We start from the raw sequence: 18,857 nt of genomic DNA on the forward strand, positions 1-18,857 counted from the left end.
TACATTCTCATCTCTAACACTAAAATGTGGTCCCCTGGGCTTTGGAGAGGAGAATGGACTAAAAGTTCCAGTTCCAGTCCATCCTAGGCCTTTCTAGCACACTGAGACAGTCCAAAGAAGTTCATAACCCTGTGGGGCATCTATTTGAGAATCTAATGGCAAGTATGGCTCTTCATTCGCCCTATCTTCTCCTCCCCATCAAAAATAAATGCATAAGCAAAATACTCCAAAATAACTTCTTAGACCAAACTAAGTAAATTAACCTAGAATGAGTTTAAACTGACCAGCAATTGTCTGAGGCTCCTCCAAGGAGCTGAAACGTTTATGGACATATTGCAGGAAGCACGAGACCGTATTCTAGGTAACTCAGTAATCTTCTTAAATCAATAGTACCTAAATATTAGAAAATAATAAACAAAAACTAATCAAATGTATATTATGACTTACCTTTGTGGGGGAAAAAAAAAAAACTTTTGATTTTTTGTAACTTATACTGATTAAAAAGAAAAAGCTTCCCTTGATTTCATGTTTCTCGTCAGCTCGTGCCAAATTTCTCAGGTCCCTTCTCAGCAAAACCTTTCTAAAGAGAAGTCTACACTTGTAACCTACAATTTCTTACCTGCATTCTCTCAAATGACACCAGTGAGGCACCTGTCCTTCTCATAAAACCACCAACAACCTCCATGTGTGGACAAAATCACAGTTAACTGTACTCTCCTCATCTTGACCACTTTGCAAGCACCTTGCACAATGGATCCTTTTTTTTAAAAAAAAAATTTTTTAATGTTTATTTGTTTTGAGAGAGAGAAGGAGAGAGAGAATCCCAAGCAGGCTCCGCACTGTCAGCTCAGAGCCTAATGTGGGGCTCGAGCTCACAAACCATGAGATCATGGCCTGAGCTGAAATCAAGAGCTGGATGCTTATTAACCATCTAAGCTACCTAGGTGCCCCTGGACCTCTCATTTTTAAACTTTTTTTTTTTTTTTTTTTTTTTTTTTTTTTTTTTTAAATCTTGGTTTTCCACTCATCTTGTTTTCTTACCGGCTATTTTCTTCGTATTTTCTTTTGTAGTCTTTAGGTCCTGGGCCCACTCATTTCCTTAAAAATTTGTATCCCATGTCTACAAAGTTTTTTACACAGCCTTAACTCCAGAACCCTATATCCAACTGTGAATCTGATGCTTGTACTCGGATGTCTAATAAGTTGATCACTCGCCCATTCCCAAATGTGTTCCTTTCGCCATATTCTCAAGCTCATGGATCACACTATCACTTACCCAGTTTTTAAAACCAAACACCTAGTTATCAAACTCAACACCCAAAAGACAAATAAGCCAGTGAAGAAATGGGTAAAAGACATGAACAGACACTTCTCCAAAGATGATGTCCAGATGGCCAACCAACACATGAAAAAATGCTCAGCATCACTCATCATCAGGGAAACACAAATCAAAACCACAGTGAGATACCACCTTACACCTGTCAGAATGGCTAACATTAACAACTCAGGCAACAACAGATGTTGGTGAGGATGTGGAGAAAGAGGATCTCTTTTGCATTGTTGGTGGAATGCAAGCTGGTGCAGCCACTCTGGAAAACAGTATGGAGGTTCCTCAAAAAACTAAAAATAGAACTTCCCTACGACCCAGCAACTGCACTACTAGGCAACTGCACTACTAGGGATACAGGTGTGCTGTTTCAGAGGGGCACATGCACCCCCATGTTCATAGCAGCACTTTCAACAATAGCCAAAGTATGGAAAGAGCCCAAATGTCCATAGATGGATGAATGGATAAAGAAAATGTGGTATACATATACAATGGAGTATTGCTCGGCAATCCAAAAGAATGAAATCTTGCCATTTGCAACTACGTGGATGGAACCGGAGAGTATTATGCTAAGTGAAATTAGAGAAAAACAAAAATCATATGACTTCTCTCATATGACTTTAAGAGACAAAACAGATGAACATAAGGGAAGGGAAACAAAAATAATATAAAAACAGGGAGAGGGACAAAACAGAAGAGACTCATAAATATGGAGAACAAACAGAGGATTACAGGAGGAGGTGGGGGGGGGGGGACGGGCTAAATGAGGAAGGGGCACTAAGGAATCTACTCCTGAAATCATTGTTGCACTATATGCTAATTTGGATGTAAATTTTAAAAAATAAAAAATAAAATTAAAACAAACAAACAAACAAACTTCTAGCAGTTATCCTTGATTCTTCCCCTTTCCTCCAGGTCAACAAGCTTGAACAATTTCATTTCAAAACCCAACACTTTCCCCTCTCCCCATTCCTTTGCAAACCTCCAAGCCCGAACTTGCCAGATTACTCCACGAGTTCAACTGCTCTCTGTGGGTCTACACTCATCTCTGTCCAATTCATTCTGCTCTTAGCAGAAGAAAGTCCTTAAGATGAACATGAGACCAAGTCCTTCACTAACTTCAGCCCATCACATGCATGGCCATGACCTGCAAGGCCTCCCCTGGCCTCTCTGCCTATCTCCTTTCTCACTGTGTTATAGCCACACTGGCCCAGCACCTGCTTCCCAAATACGCCCAAGAGTGTTCTCATCTTGGGCATTTGGAATATCTGTTCCCTGTTTCTAGTTTACTCGGGCCACAGATCTTTGCAGGGCTCCTTCACATCATGTAAGTCCCAGCTCAGATATTTTCTTCTCAGACATTTCTTGAGCAACCAATCTAGAATAGCCACCCCACCCTCATGTTTCTACTATCACAATGCTCCTTTACTTTTTTCATACTAGGTATATTGTGTTTATGTATTTGTTTACTGAACATGACCCCAAAGATGTAACCAGCAACAGTAAAATTTAGCACACTTCCTCTTTCCATGAGCACGTAAGCTCCACCCTATCAGGGTCCTGAGGATCTTGCTTGTCAAGAACTCAACAGTGTCACAGCACGTGATTAGGTAAGCAGTTGTGAATTAATATATAAAAACACATCACTCCGTTGCTTATAAGCCAGCTGAAGTGTTTGAGTTATCACTTCTTATTACTGCTATTATTTTAAAGAAGAGAACAAGCACGGACCTAATAAACACAGTCCCTAAATGCTAGGAATCTAGTGGTATTTACTTATTAATAATAAGCAATCCGGTACCAGTAGCAAAGAGCTAATGTTTACTGTTTCTACACATATGACAGTAAGTAAATTTGACAAATCAAGTAATAATTTAAAAAATGAAATTAAGTCATTAAAATCCAATTTTAAATATTACCTCAGGAACCACGTCTTCTGAGGCAGAAAAGAAGTATGTATATACAATTAATTCTGAAGCAGCATCTATGTATTTCTCCTGTGAAGATACAAATAGAAAAGAGGTGACTTTTAAATACGAGGATCCAAATTCATTCCTCATTAAACATTCCGAACAGCGGTATCATCCCCAGCAGTCTCGTCACAATTGGACGCCTCAGTGTGTTTATGGGAGGAGATGATGGAATGTTGAGTAGCACGTGAAGTAAACGGTTTCCAAAGCAAAGAGACCACTGTTACTCAGTGCTTTTATACTCCTCTAAACAAAGTTAAGTGTAAGATAAGCTCAATTCCTATTTATTAATTTGATAGTTACAGGAGAAGACGTGTGTTTATACATACGTAAAATGATCTTTAAGAAGTTTACACTTAAATTGCATTCTGCAGTCTCAAGGAGCCACAAATCCTAAAAAGTAACACTAAATTTGAGTAACCAGGTCAACAAGAGAAGAAATACTAAGGCAAGCAACACCTTTTAACTCATTTCTGTTTCATGAAGCAAACACAATAGAGGGCATGTAAGAAAGTGTTTTCATTAGAAAAATACTCACACTGAACTCTTATTACCAATAAGAGTGAAGTAATTTTGAGTTCTGGATGAAGTTTTGGCTATACGGAAAATTCAATTACAATACACCCGTTACTTGTGACTTTAAAAAATAAAACCATTTGATACCTTCAAAGGTGACTCTCCACCTATATAAACAAAAAACACACGATGTCTCTTCTGCACATGTTCAAACATCTGCTGACTTGGAAGCGGCCGAATTAGAGCCCTGTTTGAAAGCAAAACAAAAAACTAACTTGTGTTTGAACTAAAGATAGTACACAATATAGGTCTAAAGTTATGAAGTTTTAATGTTGTGTTAACTGCATTTCAAATAATCACCCAATCCGCATAAGCCTAATAAAACTACAGCCATGACCACTATTTGTACCCACATAATAAAAACACAGTACCCACAAGTTAATCCATCAATTTAAAAAATAACTTTAAAAGAAAAAAGTAAGTTTAAAGTCTATCCCTTTAGAGAATACCATCTTAACCAATATTTTGGTAGGCAAGAACAGAACTGTAATCCATCGAGAGTCCTCAGCTAAAAATAAAACGATCCACGTGAGAATTACTTTTTTTTCTCTTTCATGAGATCATTCACGCTAACACACTGTGAATGTGTTACCTCAGGAAACTAGAAATACTATGTGAAGATTTATATCCATTTAATACTAGATGGCTTATGTCAAAGGTTATTATCAAACATATCACTTACAAAGTGTTATTAAAAAAACTAAAAAAGAGCCAGTCTTCTTAAAAATGTGGTCTGCATTATCAGATTTATCCTGCACTAAATCTGCAGAAAGAATAACACAGCGTTTGCACAGGCAAACATATTTTCAAAATGCACAATTCCTCAGATGCACCGCACCACACTCGCTGCTCGCCTCTATTTTTGTACTTGAGTAATTAACTGGCAAGTGATGCAAGTCCAGAACTGAGCCACGAAATTTCTGTGCAACAGAGTCACCCCTGGTTACATCAGAAGACCATCTTAAGCTTAAAGCGAAACTCCTTAAAAATCGCCAAAACATAAAGACGAATCTAACCACAGGGAATAAAGTACATCCCACACCAATGCCCTACTATAACGTAAAGGTATCTTAAAATTTATTCAGAAAGGATTTATAAAGAAAATGAGATATGCAATCAATGAGAAAATACAGTGAAAAATATATCAGTAAGTTTTGCAGACTTGAATAAAGATCATTCTGTGTCTTTTCTCAAATACTTTAAGCCCGGCAGTGTCATGCACTCGACAAATCCCCTCCGATATCTCAATTTACTTTAAAGCTCTTTAAAGGTATCAATATAATATATCCTGTCAAACTCACAAGAAAGTGCCTATACTTTCGAAGTTAATATAGGCTAACCTACTTTGATGAATGTTCTCCTTAAGGAGTTCCACACACCCGCATTGAATAATTATAAGCGCCAACTTTCTTTATACCTCAGCAAGGTAGATGTAGATTAAAAAAAAAAAAAAAAAGAATCACCATATTCAAACCAACAGGATGCTTATGAAAGAAAGTCTGTTTCCTTATCGGTAAAACCTCAGAGATCTATAACTCAAATAGACATCTGGGTTCTAATTATGCCACATTCTAAGCAAAATGTGCAATAATATCTCACAGTTGGCAGAAAGCAGCATGTAACAGATCAGGGAAAGTATTTTAATTAGCTGTATCTAAAAAGAATTTTCCAGTATCACAGGCCAGGGATTAAACCCAAGTCTATCAGAAGAATAATACCATGGGGTTTCTTTCAAAAACTCCAACATTAGGTAACAAGAAAAATAAGTTGATATAAATGAGGCAGTACAAGAGCAAATTTATAGTAAAATAAAAATTACAATTCACAAAGTTGTTAGAAGTAATCAAATTTTGAAAATGCTTCAAAAAACCCACTGGGGTGGGGAGCCTGGGTGGCTCAGTCGGTTAAGTGTCCGACTTCGGCTCAGGTCATGATCTCACAGTTCGTGGGTTCGAGCCCCGTGTTGGGCTCTGTGTTGACAGCTCAGAGCCTGGAGCCTGTTTCAGATTCTGTGTCTCCCTCTCTCTCTGCCCTTCCCCTGCTCACGCTCTGTGTCTCTCTGTATCAAAAATAAATAAACATTAAAAAAAAATTTTTTTTTAAATCTACTGGGGAAAATCTTTTTTCTACATATGAAATGAATTTAAATGCGAGGTTAACAAGTACATAATACATATCACAGTTCTTTTTGTTTCTTTCAAGTATCTCTCTATACGCTGCATAACCCTACCTTCTGTCATACATGAACAGATTCTACTTAGGTTAAGCCCCTAAAAAATGTGCATTCAATATGGTTTATTAAAACACATTTAATTTTAAAATATTAGTATCCTATAGTAAAGGCCTTTCCTAATAAAAACTTACCCAGATACTCTGTGAGCAAATTCAATAATATCATCTTTAGTTCGTGGTCCTCTATAATTATATGCCAAGTCCCCTTTTAATCTTAAAAAGAAAAAGAAAAAGATAAAAGCTGAGATTATTTCAACTCTTTTAGTACGTAATGCTAATCACTACTGTCTCATAAAATTACAGAATATAAAATAATAAATGCAGAGTGTTTTTAGAAGCGGCATAACCATGTAAAATACAGTGGGCAACTGGCTTCAGGGGACCAACAACTCAAAATATAAAGAAAAAAGCTGCATTTTATTAAAATTACATGAAAACAGTTTACTCTGTATTTGATACTTGCATTGTACCTATGCCTTCTGTAAAGTGCATAATCTACACATTCATGGTCAAGAGCTTGTCAAAGTAGTACAATTCTATCTTCTCTAGTTAAAAAAAAAAAATGACAGGCAATTAATAGTATTTTGGTAGAGGGAAAACAAATTGTAAGCAACACAACATCATAGTAACTTGACAGAGGCTCTAAGATTACAGAGTAAAACAATGCATAAAACACCTATTCTAGAAAAGTATGATAATTTTCCAAAAGCCTGTCAACGAATTATGTGTCCAACTGTGATTTAAAAAAAAAAAAAAAAATGTGAAAGCACAAGAGAATACCTATAAGTAAACAAAAAGAACAGAAAGGATAATTTACTTGACACAAGTAAAAGAGGCTTAGCAAATGCTTTTTTGCAAGTAGGGGAAGGAGGGAAGTCAATATAAAACCCCAGAAATAAAAAATTAAAATTAGCCAAATTTTGAAATTTGAGATTTTAAAATACTGAAAACTTACTTTACTATAAAAATAAATTTCAAAATCATCCCTCAACTCGCACACTACCAAAATAAGGAAGAAACTCAAGAGAAAATTCAGTAAAATTATGATTATCAAATAAATCCTTTAGAATTAATTAGCACACCATTTCTCCCAACTTACATACATACACTTTATATTATACTTTATCAACACTTTCAGGTTAGAATTAAGTCCCTCAATTTGATGCTCTTGGTTTCTTTCATCTCTACTGAAATAAGTCTATTTTAATTGTAGAAAAGTAAAATTTGTTAGGAGATGGGATTCACATGATACAGCAGAATACACTCTTGAGCTCCTCAAGGGTAAAAGCCCTTTTTCATAATCGACAGCTGGTCATCTGGTCCTGCAGGATGCCTGTCCCACAGGAAGCGCTCAGAGCGCATTCAACGAACTAGCCGAAAACACCACATTCGCTTCAATACAGAGAAAAGCCGAAAGATGCAGTCCCTCTCCTTTGATCACATACTGCACCTAGAAAAAACTGCTGAACCCGTCTTCAATCCTCCAAGGAAGCTACTAGAAATTAATGTAATAAAACGTAAGCAGAGTGAACTAATAAAAATACACATATAAACATACAACACTCAACTTACAGCTTAATTGTTGGATAACCTCGAACTCCAAACTCTGAAGCAATGCCTTGATGAGAAAAAGAATAAATAATTCTAAATTTTTTTTTAAATGAGAAACTAGGTAGTAAATGAGCCTTTTAGTTAAAAATATAGATTTATACAAACCCTTATAGCTATGTTTTTAAGTCTTTAAAAAGAATATAAATTCACACACAAAAAAGAAAAAACATGACATTCTCGTACAAAACAATTACTTAATAATCCAAATTATGGCCAGCACAAAACACTATGACAAATTAAGGAATAAATGCCAAAAGAATCGTTAAAAGAATACTTATTTAAAAAGATATTCCTGTTAAAAAAATATATGTAAATAAAGTCTCACTTGTCATCTGATTTCATTTTCCATGACAAATACTTTTTTCTAGGTCTCATTGGCTCCTTGCAAAAAATGAAAATAAATAAAAAACAAAAACAAGCAAAATCACGCTTTCCTTTTCTAAGTCTTAAAATAACTGCATTATATTTTAATTTTTAAAAGATAAATTTTATTTGCAAAATTACTTAAAGAATCTGCACTCTATATATGATCTAAAAGCAACTTTATCTACTTGTTTTAGAAATTTCTGCTACTGTAATAACCTAGAATAATTCTAGTCACTTTCAAAGATTATTCTGAAGTCCTCATGTTAATTACAATGAGATACAGTTGCTACAACAGCATCTTTTTGAGGGACAGAAGAAACGAGAACAATCAAATACAGAATTAGGACTTGAAGAGATATGGCAATCAGTACTGCAAATTAATACTAACCTCCTTTACAGAATCAAGGCAATCAGGACAGTAAAGAAATAAAGCAGTCTCCGTAGACAATATACAATATATTTACACAACCATACCGGTTTATGTAAAATATAATGTATTTATTCATATCTTTCCCACTGTTAATTTTAGTAATTTCTAGGATATCTCATCGTGGTTGGGTAGAAGGACACTACACTATTGTACGTGGGTTCTGGTTTACCAATCACTTTAGTAATCATCCATCTCTGGTTTCTAGGTACTGCGCAATACACAAGAATAATGACAGAGTGAACCTGTGGCAAAATAATAGTCAAAATCTCTCGGCCTTCCTTTGTCATTAATAGAGTTTCTCCCTTGAACACGAACAAAGGTGACTGAAAGGGTCAGGACAGTGATGAACTGGTTTTGATGGACAGGGTCAGGGTCAGGGCAGTGATGAAGTTTTTACTGGAAGCAACGCAGACAGCAGAGGTTAACATAAATAACTCAGGTTCTGAAGATAGAGGTCTTGCCTCTGAAAAGCCAGATGAACTTAAACCAATTACATACCTGCTTTGTGCCCATCTCTACTGCAGGATTTAATTCTGCCAAGTCTATTCTAATTGGAGACTACAGGAATTGAGACTGACTTCTGAGTAAAAAATATAAAAATGGTATGGGGGGGGATTATGCGATAAAATATGTCCTTAATGACCCCTTCCCAAATCAAGGAGGTGGGGGAACGTCAGCCCTTATTACTTTCAACTAAGACGAATATAATTGACTGGGAGAGAGGTGTATATGCCCCTAATAATTTAATTTATTGTAAGGTTTATTTTTAAACAGACCAATGAAGAAGATATGCAATCATTCAGAAAATGCAGTGGTGGTTCTCAAAACAGTTTTCAGAACAAAAATCCCGGCTCCACATTTAAGTCCCACCACTTAATTTCCTTGGCCTCAGTTTGCAAATGCGTCAGGTGGAGACAGATGTATACCACCCACTCTTTAGTACCTAGACTCTGAGCATTAAACTTCACTTCTGATATAATTTTGACTTGACAGTGACTCCTAAAACCACATCTCCCTAGAGGAGACACAAACAAAGCATGGGTTATAGACGTAAAATGATGTAGGTTAGGATTCCAACTTCACATTTATCATCTGGCAACTCTTTCCCTTCTGAGGACAGCACTCATCTGGCTGGCCTTGTGGATGGGATTTTAAAATGAGAAAGCATGTGGACCAGAATCTAAGAGGGAGCCTGGCACACAGAGATCTTCAAATGTTAAGTCCATTTCCTTTCTATTTTTGATCCTGATCTGTTAGGTAGCTGCTGACACATCAACGTATAGAACAATAAGAAGAACTTTCGATGTAAAATACCTTATAACTGATTTCAGTATACCTTCAACTACGCCTTGAGACAATTTTGTGAGCAGGGGAAGGGAAGGGTGCTAATGTCACTCTTCAGATAAACTGATACTTAGGAAGATGTGGTAACTTGTTTGAGTGCAAGCATTGAATCGGTAGCAGGGCTATGACTGAAGTTTTAACGTTTTGTTCTTTTTCATAGCAGAGACCTGAGATCAATTCTTTCACAAACCCATCTATAACATGAATAACTTCTCTGGAACTATATCATTTTAAATGCTCGTAAAATGGGGTTAAACATACAGCCCCTTATTTCCTTTCTGTCTTCTCCTTGAAATGATAACAACTTGATAGTGGAGACAGGCTTGGATGTGAAACATGATGATCTTGGAATCTGGTCCTAATTCTGCCTCTAATTTTGGTGTCTGAAACCACTCAGTCATTTCACTGTTAACTACCTGCTATTACTTCATCTATACCGTGGGCTGGGAGGGGGGTGGGGAGAAGGGAGGGGCCCGCCTTAATGTGAAGTCCTCAGCTCAAAGTACTATTTTTAGCATTTACCGAGTGTTACTATGTGTCTAACATGAAAAAGATCTAAAATATGGCGGCCGTTCTCAACTGAGAGATTCTGCCCTCCAGGAGACAACGGGCGATATCTAGAGACACTTTTGGTCGCCATAAATTAGTGGGAGGCTGGGCTGGGGAGAAGAGTGCTGCTGGTATCTAGAGGGTGGAGATCACAGATGATACTTGCAAATCGGTTTTACTTTCTAGATTATAAGCTTTTTGATCAGTGACTCTGTTTGAGAAATGCTCAGTCTTGGCACTCCAGACATTTGGGGCCAGATAACTCTTGTCTGTGGGGAGAGGCTGCTGTGCGCTGTAGGATGTACAGAAACATCCCTGATCTCCACCCTCTAGAATTTCAGCGGTTTTGTAATAGGAATCAGTACACTGTCACAGAGAGTATCATGACCTGTTTTAACTTACAAATGAGAAACGATTCTGGTTCTCAATGAAGAGAGACTAAAATATATATCTTTATATAGTTTTTTAACGTTGATTATAGCATTATTAGTTAAAACCATGCATCAAGAAAATTTTCACACAATTCCAAACACACGGGGCAGGATAATTCATGATAGTTCAAGTTCCTAGTTCAAGAATTCTATACACAGAGATCTGCTGAGTGTGATGATGTGCACTTCCAATCTGTGCAATTACATGATTGAGAATAAGGTACGTCACATCCTCTAAGAGGTTTTCCGTAATTGATCACTGAACAATCCATCCCTCTCCAAGCCCTATAACTAACTGTTCCCTGGAATAATACTTCATGGTTCTCCAACTTGGGTAGCAGAAGTACCTGAAGTCCCTGTTAAAAACACAGATTATCATGACCCAATCTCCAAGACTTTCATTTGTTGGGGCTGGTGTGGGTCTTCAGAGTCTAAATTTATATTGGGCAGCCCAGGTAATCCTAATGTAGATTGTGGACTAAACGCTGAGAAACACTAATGCTGTGAACGCCTGAAAAGTGACCCATGGAGCGGATGAAATACACATGATACACCAATCCTTTAGTATTTACAATTAGACACAGCATAATGTTGACAGCTAGTTTGAAGAAAAAAAAAAAAAATTTCAGTTATTTACCTGATTCCAAGTTCTACTAAAAGGCCCATACTGGAGCTGCACTGAGGTATTTAAGGGAATTTTAAGATTTACATGCCAAAAATCTATTTGTAATCTCTAGACAGTAGTTTGCAAATATGTTAAATCTTTTTTAAAAATACCAGGAAGATAAGATTCTTTTTTCAATAGCAAATAAACCACCACCTTGACTGCATAATAAAGAAGAAAATGCATCCGTTACGGATATCGAATACTAAATAGTATGACAATTTAACTTATGCTTACTGGCTATCATTTGTCTCTCCCGTCTAGCATATAAGTTCCGTGAAAGTAGAAATTTCTGTCTGTTTTGGTCACTGATGTATCACAGATGCCTACAATGTGCCTCGTACATTCTGGCATACAGTAAGTGCTCATTAAATACCTGCTGAATGAATACTGACCCTACAACTTTTCAACAAAAGAATGATTTTTCAATAAAACATGTTTGTATGATTCAGGTAGTCGCAAGGACTTACAAGCAAGCATCACCACACAGGTTGGGAAAGGGAGTGGAGGGTTTAGCATTGCACATCCAAGGAGAAGGATATAAAGTGTAGGAAGCACCCATCACAGTATCTGGCAGAGGTGGTCCTTGCATACCAGTCCCCTATCCCTTTTCCCAACGCTAGGTGCTTTGCTGGAGGTAAGGTGCTCTGCATGCTCTATAGAGATTTCTTCCTATGAACTCAACACAACATACAACACAATGCTAAGTGAACAATAAATAAAATCTGTAACAATCACATATCAGAGACAAAAATTTAAACCTCTAAATGGCTTATGAATAATGGAATGAAAAACAGTCCCACCACAAAGCACCTAAAAAGCTATAATCCACATATTGAGTCTCAGTACCTACAAGAACACTGCATTTTAATCACAGCATTTAAAACATTTTTTCTCAGCTACTCAGGAAAAAATCTTACGTTTCCCCTCATCACAGGGTCACTTAAACAGTGACACACACGGGCACTAAATACCCACTAAACAATAAGCTAATGAATTACAATTCATTTAACGTAAACCATAGCATTATTTTTATTATTTATTTTTTTCATTATTTTTCTTTATATACCCATATCCCTTTACATATTATTTTACTCTATTACTCCATTAAATGATTCAAACGATCACAGGAATTTGCTGTGTTTGAGACTTTATTGCACCTGTTGGTTTATTCATATTGTTCCCTCTATGAGACTAGCCATTTCCTGGACAAGAAGGATTCGTTTTGGTCTGTCTTTAATCTCTAGAGACTAACGCGGTAGTTAGTAAACAAACTGTCTCAGTGAATAGGACTATGCTGGTGAACGTTTAAGTACACGCGTGTCTAACCAACAAGACAGGATGAAACAAGATTGCCAACAGATGAGAACATACTTTCGGGAACAACAGTTGAAAGCAATAATTTCTCAAACACTGTTAAAAGCTCATTTCAATAAATCAACCCAAGCATATCATTCTCTCTTTGGGCGAGAACTCCTGCCATCGCTCTGGTCTCCTCTCAGGGCTTCAACAACTCGTGTTTGACTCTGCGACTGCAGCCCTCACACCTCACGGCACCCCGGCTCTTTAGACCCCAGCGCCTTGTTCTCCAACATCACTAGGCCAAATGCCATAGATTCACAACAGCTGAGAAGAGGGAAACGCACAGAAAGTCAGTGTTTCGTTTCCATACAGCCAGCAGTGGTGCAGTTCAGTAACTACGCTAAGAATCTTATCCTGTTACTTCTGATGGTTCTTCTTTGTACACACAACCAATTCATCACGTCTGTGATCTCAGCCTCGAAAATGTCTGTGAGCGGTTACTGTTTCTTCTCTCCTCCGCGGTCACCAGCACGTCTGGGCTCCCGGCATCCCACACCAAGATGCATACAAAAGTTGACCTAGGTGATCTTGTCTCTAACCGTTCTTTGCTATCCTACCTGTCGCTGCCAAAAACATTTTTATCTAACCGTGTGCCTTCTCAAAAACGCGTATTACCTCTTAATTCACAACGGATAAAATCTAAAACACTAGGACGTGAGGTCCCCCTCAAATCTGGTCTTATGCTTCATCTTACATGCGCTGGCCACTGTGGCAACGATTTCGAATAGGAAACGCTAATACAATCCTCACAACCCTGAGGATTATCACTCCCCCATTTACAGACATGGAAACCACAATTGCGAGGTTAAGGTTTTCCCCGAAGCCCCAGAAGCCGCACATGGCAGACGTGGGATCAAAACACAGGTCCGTCCCTTTCCAAAGCTGTACCCTGAGTACAATCCTGATTTCCTAAAAAGAAACGTGCACCACGTAATTCCGCTTTGTTCACTGATTAAAGGAAAAGGGGACCTCTGTGTACCGAATACAAGGACTTTACCTGTGCTACATCATTCAGATCTCAAAAAAACAAAAAGAACAACAATAAAAGACACAAGGCAATACAATATCTAAAGTGGCAGGCAGAAGCAGCAAGTGAATATAGTTTTGCTTTCCGAAGCCTTGCTCCTTCCAAATTTCTAGGATACCTCATACTTCACTCAACTTTAATTCTTTTCTCAAATCCTTTCAGGTCGGCATAAGTACACTTTTCTTTCTGTAAAGGGTCAGACAGTATTTCAGGCACCGTGGGGAGAACAGTCTCCGTTACGCCTGCTCGACTCTGCCAGTGGAACATGGACAGAGACACGGACGACAGTAAACAAACGAGTGGGGCTGGGTTTGTTCTGTTTACAAAAATGGGCCGCGGGCCAGGTCGGTCCGTGCCGGTAGTTTGCCAAGCTCTGCTTAAAGGCGTTCATTCTCTGGAACAAACTTCGCTCATTTTCAACTCTACGATTTCGCCGAAACATTCTCTCTAACGTGAATACTTTCTTGATCCTCCCTTGTATCCATTCCGACTCGACTCAACTCAACTTTTTAAAGTCCCTATTTACTCCTCCAACACGCCATCTCAGGCTACTGAGACGACAACTCACATTCTGACTTCACACGGCAACACCAACAGCTTCACACTCACACGTCTGCAGCTGCCTCGGGTAAACGGAGCATCTCAAGTGGGCTCAAACTAGGAACCATGGCTCATACGCCTGTCAGGCACAAGAGTAACGCATACAGCATGTTACACATTTGATGGCTGATTCACTTCACTCAATAAAGTACATAATCTTCAATTAAGATAACCTTAATTTACATAAGCAAAGAATAGATATTTCTTCTTCCTACCCTGAAGAATGCTTCATGTAATTAAAGCACTTTCACTACGAGAAGAGTAAAAGAGAGTAAATGCTTACTAGAATAGGAAGTAGCATCCATCTTCCCAACTTTAACTGGAGAACCAATGCTTTTCATCTCAAGACCAACTTCATTCCAAATCGGTTCCAGTTTTTTACAATGGCCACACCACGGTGCATAAAACTTGTGTGTGTGGGGGGGGGGGGGGGGGGAGAAAGACACCAGTAAAATGTTGTGCTATTACGTACATCAATCTTAATTTTTAAGCAATCTCTTTGACTAAGTGTTCTGATAAAGAGTCCATTTTAGACCAAAAGTCTAAATATAATTTTTAAGGTGGTTACACAACAAAAGATGACACACACACATGAATCTAGATAATTCAACTCTTAGTATATTCCTCAAAACTGGTTTTACCTTAAATTCATGTAAAATGACTACAAATTCCTATTTAAAATTATTTACAAGAAAAACATCTTTGCTTCACAGTGAATCTATGTTATATATAAAATGAAATCACCAAACACACATACATCACACACACATCCCTTAAGTGTTCAGGATGAACACTTTGTATTTTTATTACAAAAATCCCAACAGAGTAGGTACCTTTGCTACGTTAAGAATAACTACCGGCAAGGCAAACAGGGCATCACTAAGATGACTGGTCTGGCATAAGCACAAGTCAGGTTGATTAAACTGAAACCACCGTTCCTCTTTCTTCAATATCACCACAGGGCTGGGTGGAGGTGTAACAAACTGTTGTGCCTTCATGAAACAAGACTTATCTATTTTTTTTTTTTAAGTTTATTTTGAGACCCTGGGAGCAGAGGAGGGGCAGACAGAGGGAGAGAGAGAATCCCAAGCAGGCTCTGTGCTGTTAGTGCAGAGTCTGATGTGGGGCTCGATCTCAGAAACCACGAGATCATGACCTGAGCTGAAATCAAGAGTCAGCCGCTTAACCGACTGAGCCACCCAGGCGCCCCACGACTTACCTATCTTTTAACATGGAAACGTTCAAACATACACAATAGGAGAAAAAATTAAACAACGGACTCTCGTGCCCCATCGCTTAGCTTTAGCAATTGTCAACTCTGCTATTCTTATTCCATCTCTATTGCTGCCATTGATTTTTTACTGAGGCAAGTTAAAAGGAATCCCAAACATGAGGTTTAAATACATTCCAAACTTGAAAGTGAGTTAAAGGAAAACGAAAATTTGATTTTGTTCCCTATTAACACGAAAACATGATTGTGACCATCAAGTGATATAAAAAATTTCAGAGTGGAGTCTGTAGTAAAGTCATACCACAATCTCCCTCAACATAATCCATACGTCAACCTCTTCAGAATTTCAGCAAAAACAGGTCCTTGCCAGGAACCTTAAGGCTGAGGTTCATTTTAATATAGTAAGCCAAATAGTACTACCTGACAAAAATTGACTAATATACATCAAGTACTAACCACATACTACCATATTTGTCTGGAAGAGACTAGAAAGTAACACAACGGCAGAGGTAGAAAACAGAAAAATTTACATACTCACATCTACAAGCCAGATGTCATCTTTTCGATTGTCTTTAAACCTATAAAACAAAAATGAGAAAACCAACCTCTGATCGTGTGTGTGTGTGTGTTTCCACTGTACAACAGGTGGAGATAATCAACCGATAAATATTAGGGCACAAATTCTATCAACAAGTTTTTTATGTAATTTTTTTTACTAAATGACCTCTAAATCTTATACATAAAACATCTTTTAAAAAGTAGAGAACTGAGAAAGTAATCAACAGTTAAAAAAAAAAAAAAAAATGGGTGGGACCTGATAGAAACACAGGCATACGCCTCAGCTCCTGGCCTCTCTGCCCCATTTACACCCGTGCACTGCAGGTAACACAGCTGATCGGAGGCTGCTCTCCTGAACAAGTTCGGTCCTCGGTTGGTCTCTGGGAATTTGAATTTCAGGACGGTTTCTACCATTTCCTGGTAAGATGGCTCATGGTTCCAGGGCGCTTGGGTGGCTCAGTCACTTAAGTGTCTGACTTCGGCTCAGGTCATGATCTTGTAGTTCAGGAGTTTGAGCCCCGCGGCGGGCTCTCCGCTGACAGCTTGGAGCCTGGAGCCTGCCTTGGATCCTATCTCCCTTTGTCTCTGCCCCTCCCCTGCTCGCGTGCAGGGTCTCTCAAAAGTAAACATGAAAGAGGAAAACAAAGCAAAACAAAAAGATGGCTCATTGTTCTAATGCTGTGCAAACAATGTGATTTTATGATGAACATCTGCTTTCCTTGTGGGAGTCTGAAAACCTGGTACAGACTAGGCAGGAGGGTGCTTATATGACCACAATCCCTAAGCATGGGGTCTCTACTGAGCTTCCTCAGTAGATAACATTTCACGCTTGTGGTCACAATTCCAGATGAAGGAATTAAGCACATCCTATGGGACTCGACTGGGAGAGGACTCTTGGAACCTGTTCTGGTTTCCTCTGGAATTCACCCCCCGTGGCTTTTCCCTTTGTTGGTTTTGCTCTGCGTCCCCTCGCTGTACTAAATTATGGCTGTGACTCCGACTACAGGCTGAGTCCTCTGAGTGCGCCTAGTCAATTACCCAACCTGGGGGTGTTCTGGGGACCCTGTGGCACAATACCCTACAGCCACAGAATCTTCCTAAAACACTGTTCTGCTCGTTTGATCATGTCTCTTATTTGACACCTTCTCGGTACCCTCCCACCACCTACAAAAACAAGTATAAAGTGCTACACATACTCACGTACTAGCTGCAACTTAGCTTTCCACTCAAATATTATTAGCACCCTACAATTTCCAATCACCCTATGGTATGTATCAGTTAAATTCACATGTTTATTTGACTTTCGTGTTCACATCCTATTCAGCTAAAAGCATTTCTTACTCTATAATGCCTTCCTAAATTCCTCATAGCTAGAAACAATCTTTCCATATCATCTTTATCCTCTTTATGATTCTTATCCATTTCCACAAACGCAATACTTATGTATTATCCAACCAAAAGTATGCTCATTTCATCTCCTAATACCTTGCACAGAGATCTATATTCAAAATCTATACTGAATGAAATGACAGAAAGTCTCTATGGGGATATTTTAGTAAGATTCTTAAACCTACAATGAAGACAAAGAGAACGTATCTCCAGTATCTGAGCTCTTAGGTGCTCACATCTATCCGACTGTGACACAGACGGTCTGTCCTGCACTATGGGCACTCTTAATCAATCTCCCAGGTTGGTAAGCCCAAATCTTCTACCTTTGCTCCATTTACTATAAACTTGTACTTTACATACCAGTATCTATCACATGGAGCTACCCGGGCAAAGTGGAACAGCCACCTTAGGCAAACTGTTGAACCAGAAACTCAACTGATGGTCACTATTCGAGAGGCAAAACCCCATATTCTGCACCCAGTGGTAAATGGAGGAGGTTACTGTCTCCCAGTCCTTAATATCTAACAGCCTTTTCATCTCTCAGTGATCTGAGTCTTTGGGAAGGAGTCGGAAGGGTGTGCAAGTCCTTTACAGGGGTCCCCCCCCCCCAACAGAGACTGTAGTCAGTAACTGTAAAATTGAAGGAAGGGGACAGACAACCTGGTCAACCATGCAGCACTAGTGAAAAGTACCTGATTGGTGAACTGCTGCACTGAGACCCAGACCTGAGATGTGTAGTCCAGACTGGGGTCATCTTGTCCCCTCCCATCAGGGGATCAAGCCCGTACTTCGAAAGTTCATTAAAATGCTCAAGTACCCCTGTGGGTTAGGAGGGGTGTGGAGCACAGAGCCCACTATATGCTCCGTGACTGGGCCTATCGCTGTGGAGCCTGAGCAGCACACGCAGGGCTGTTATCAGATGCAGTTCTCAGGGAACCTGAACAGGAAGCAAATGTGAGTCTGCAGGGCCCAGGGAGCGTGGCTGGAGTCAGCGGAATGCAGTGGAATGGAGATGGACGGGCCAAACACAAAGAAGGTGTCAACCGACAGCAAGACTCAGTGGGACGCCACGGGTGGGATGCAACACGGGTGGGATGCAAATGGCCGAGCCCACTCGCTTGAAGGAAACTACCTGGGGCAGCGTTAATAGCCTGGCCCGGGGCCTGACAAGCGGGATGCATTCTACACAA

General features: G+C 38.9%; 1 protein-coding gene across 3 annotated transcripts in view; it reads right to left on the reverse strand.

Moving 5' to 3' along the window:
- The window catches only part of TMX3 (thioredoxin related transmembrane protein 3), a 45,846-nt gene that overhangs the window by 21,360 nt on the left and 5,629 nt on the right, over positions 1-18,857 (reverse strand). Inside the window, exons 3-8 of one of the 3 annotated variants that reach the window (XM_060614059.3) lie at positions 16,259-16,298; positions 14,773-14,896; positions 7,678-7,723; positions 6,238-6,318; positions 3,961-4,060; positions 3,247-3,324 (exon numbers count right to left, since the gene is read on the reverse strand). In XM_060614059.3, coding sequence (XP_060470042.1) covers positions 3,247-3,324; positions 3,961-4,060; positions 6,238-6,318; positions 7,678-7,723; positions 14,773-14,896; positions 16,259-16,298 — 469 coding nt within the window. The remainder of the gene's footprint in view (positions 1-3,246; positions 3,325-3,960; positions 4,061-6,237; positions 6,319-7,677; positions 7,724-14,772; positions 14,897-16,258; positions 16,299-18,857) is intronic. The other 2 variants (XM_060614062.3, XM_060614063.3) reach the window with 2 other exon arrangements.

Source organism: Panthera onca, chromosome D3 (genome assembly GCF_046562875.1).
Source record: "Panthera onca isolate mPanOnc1 chromosome D3, mPanOnc1 haplotype 2, whole genome shotgun sequence".
Taxonomy (NCBI): domain Eukaryota; kingdom Metazoa; phylum Chordata; class Mammalia; order Carnivora; family Felidae; genus Panthera; species Panthera onca.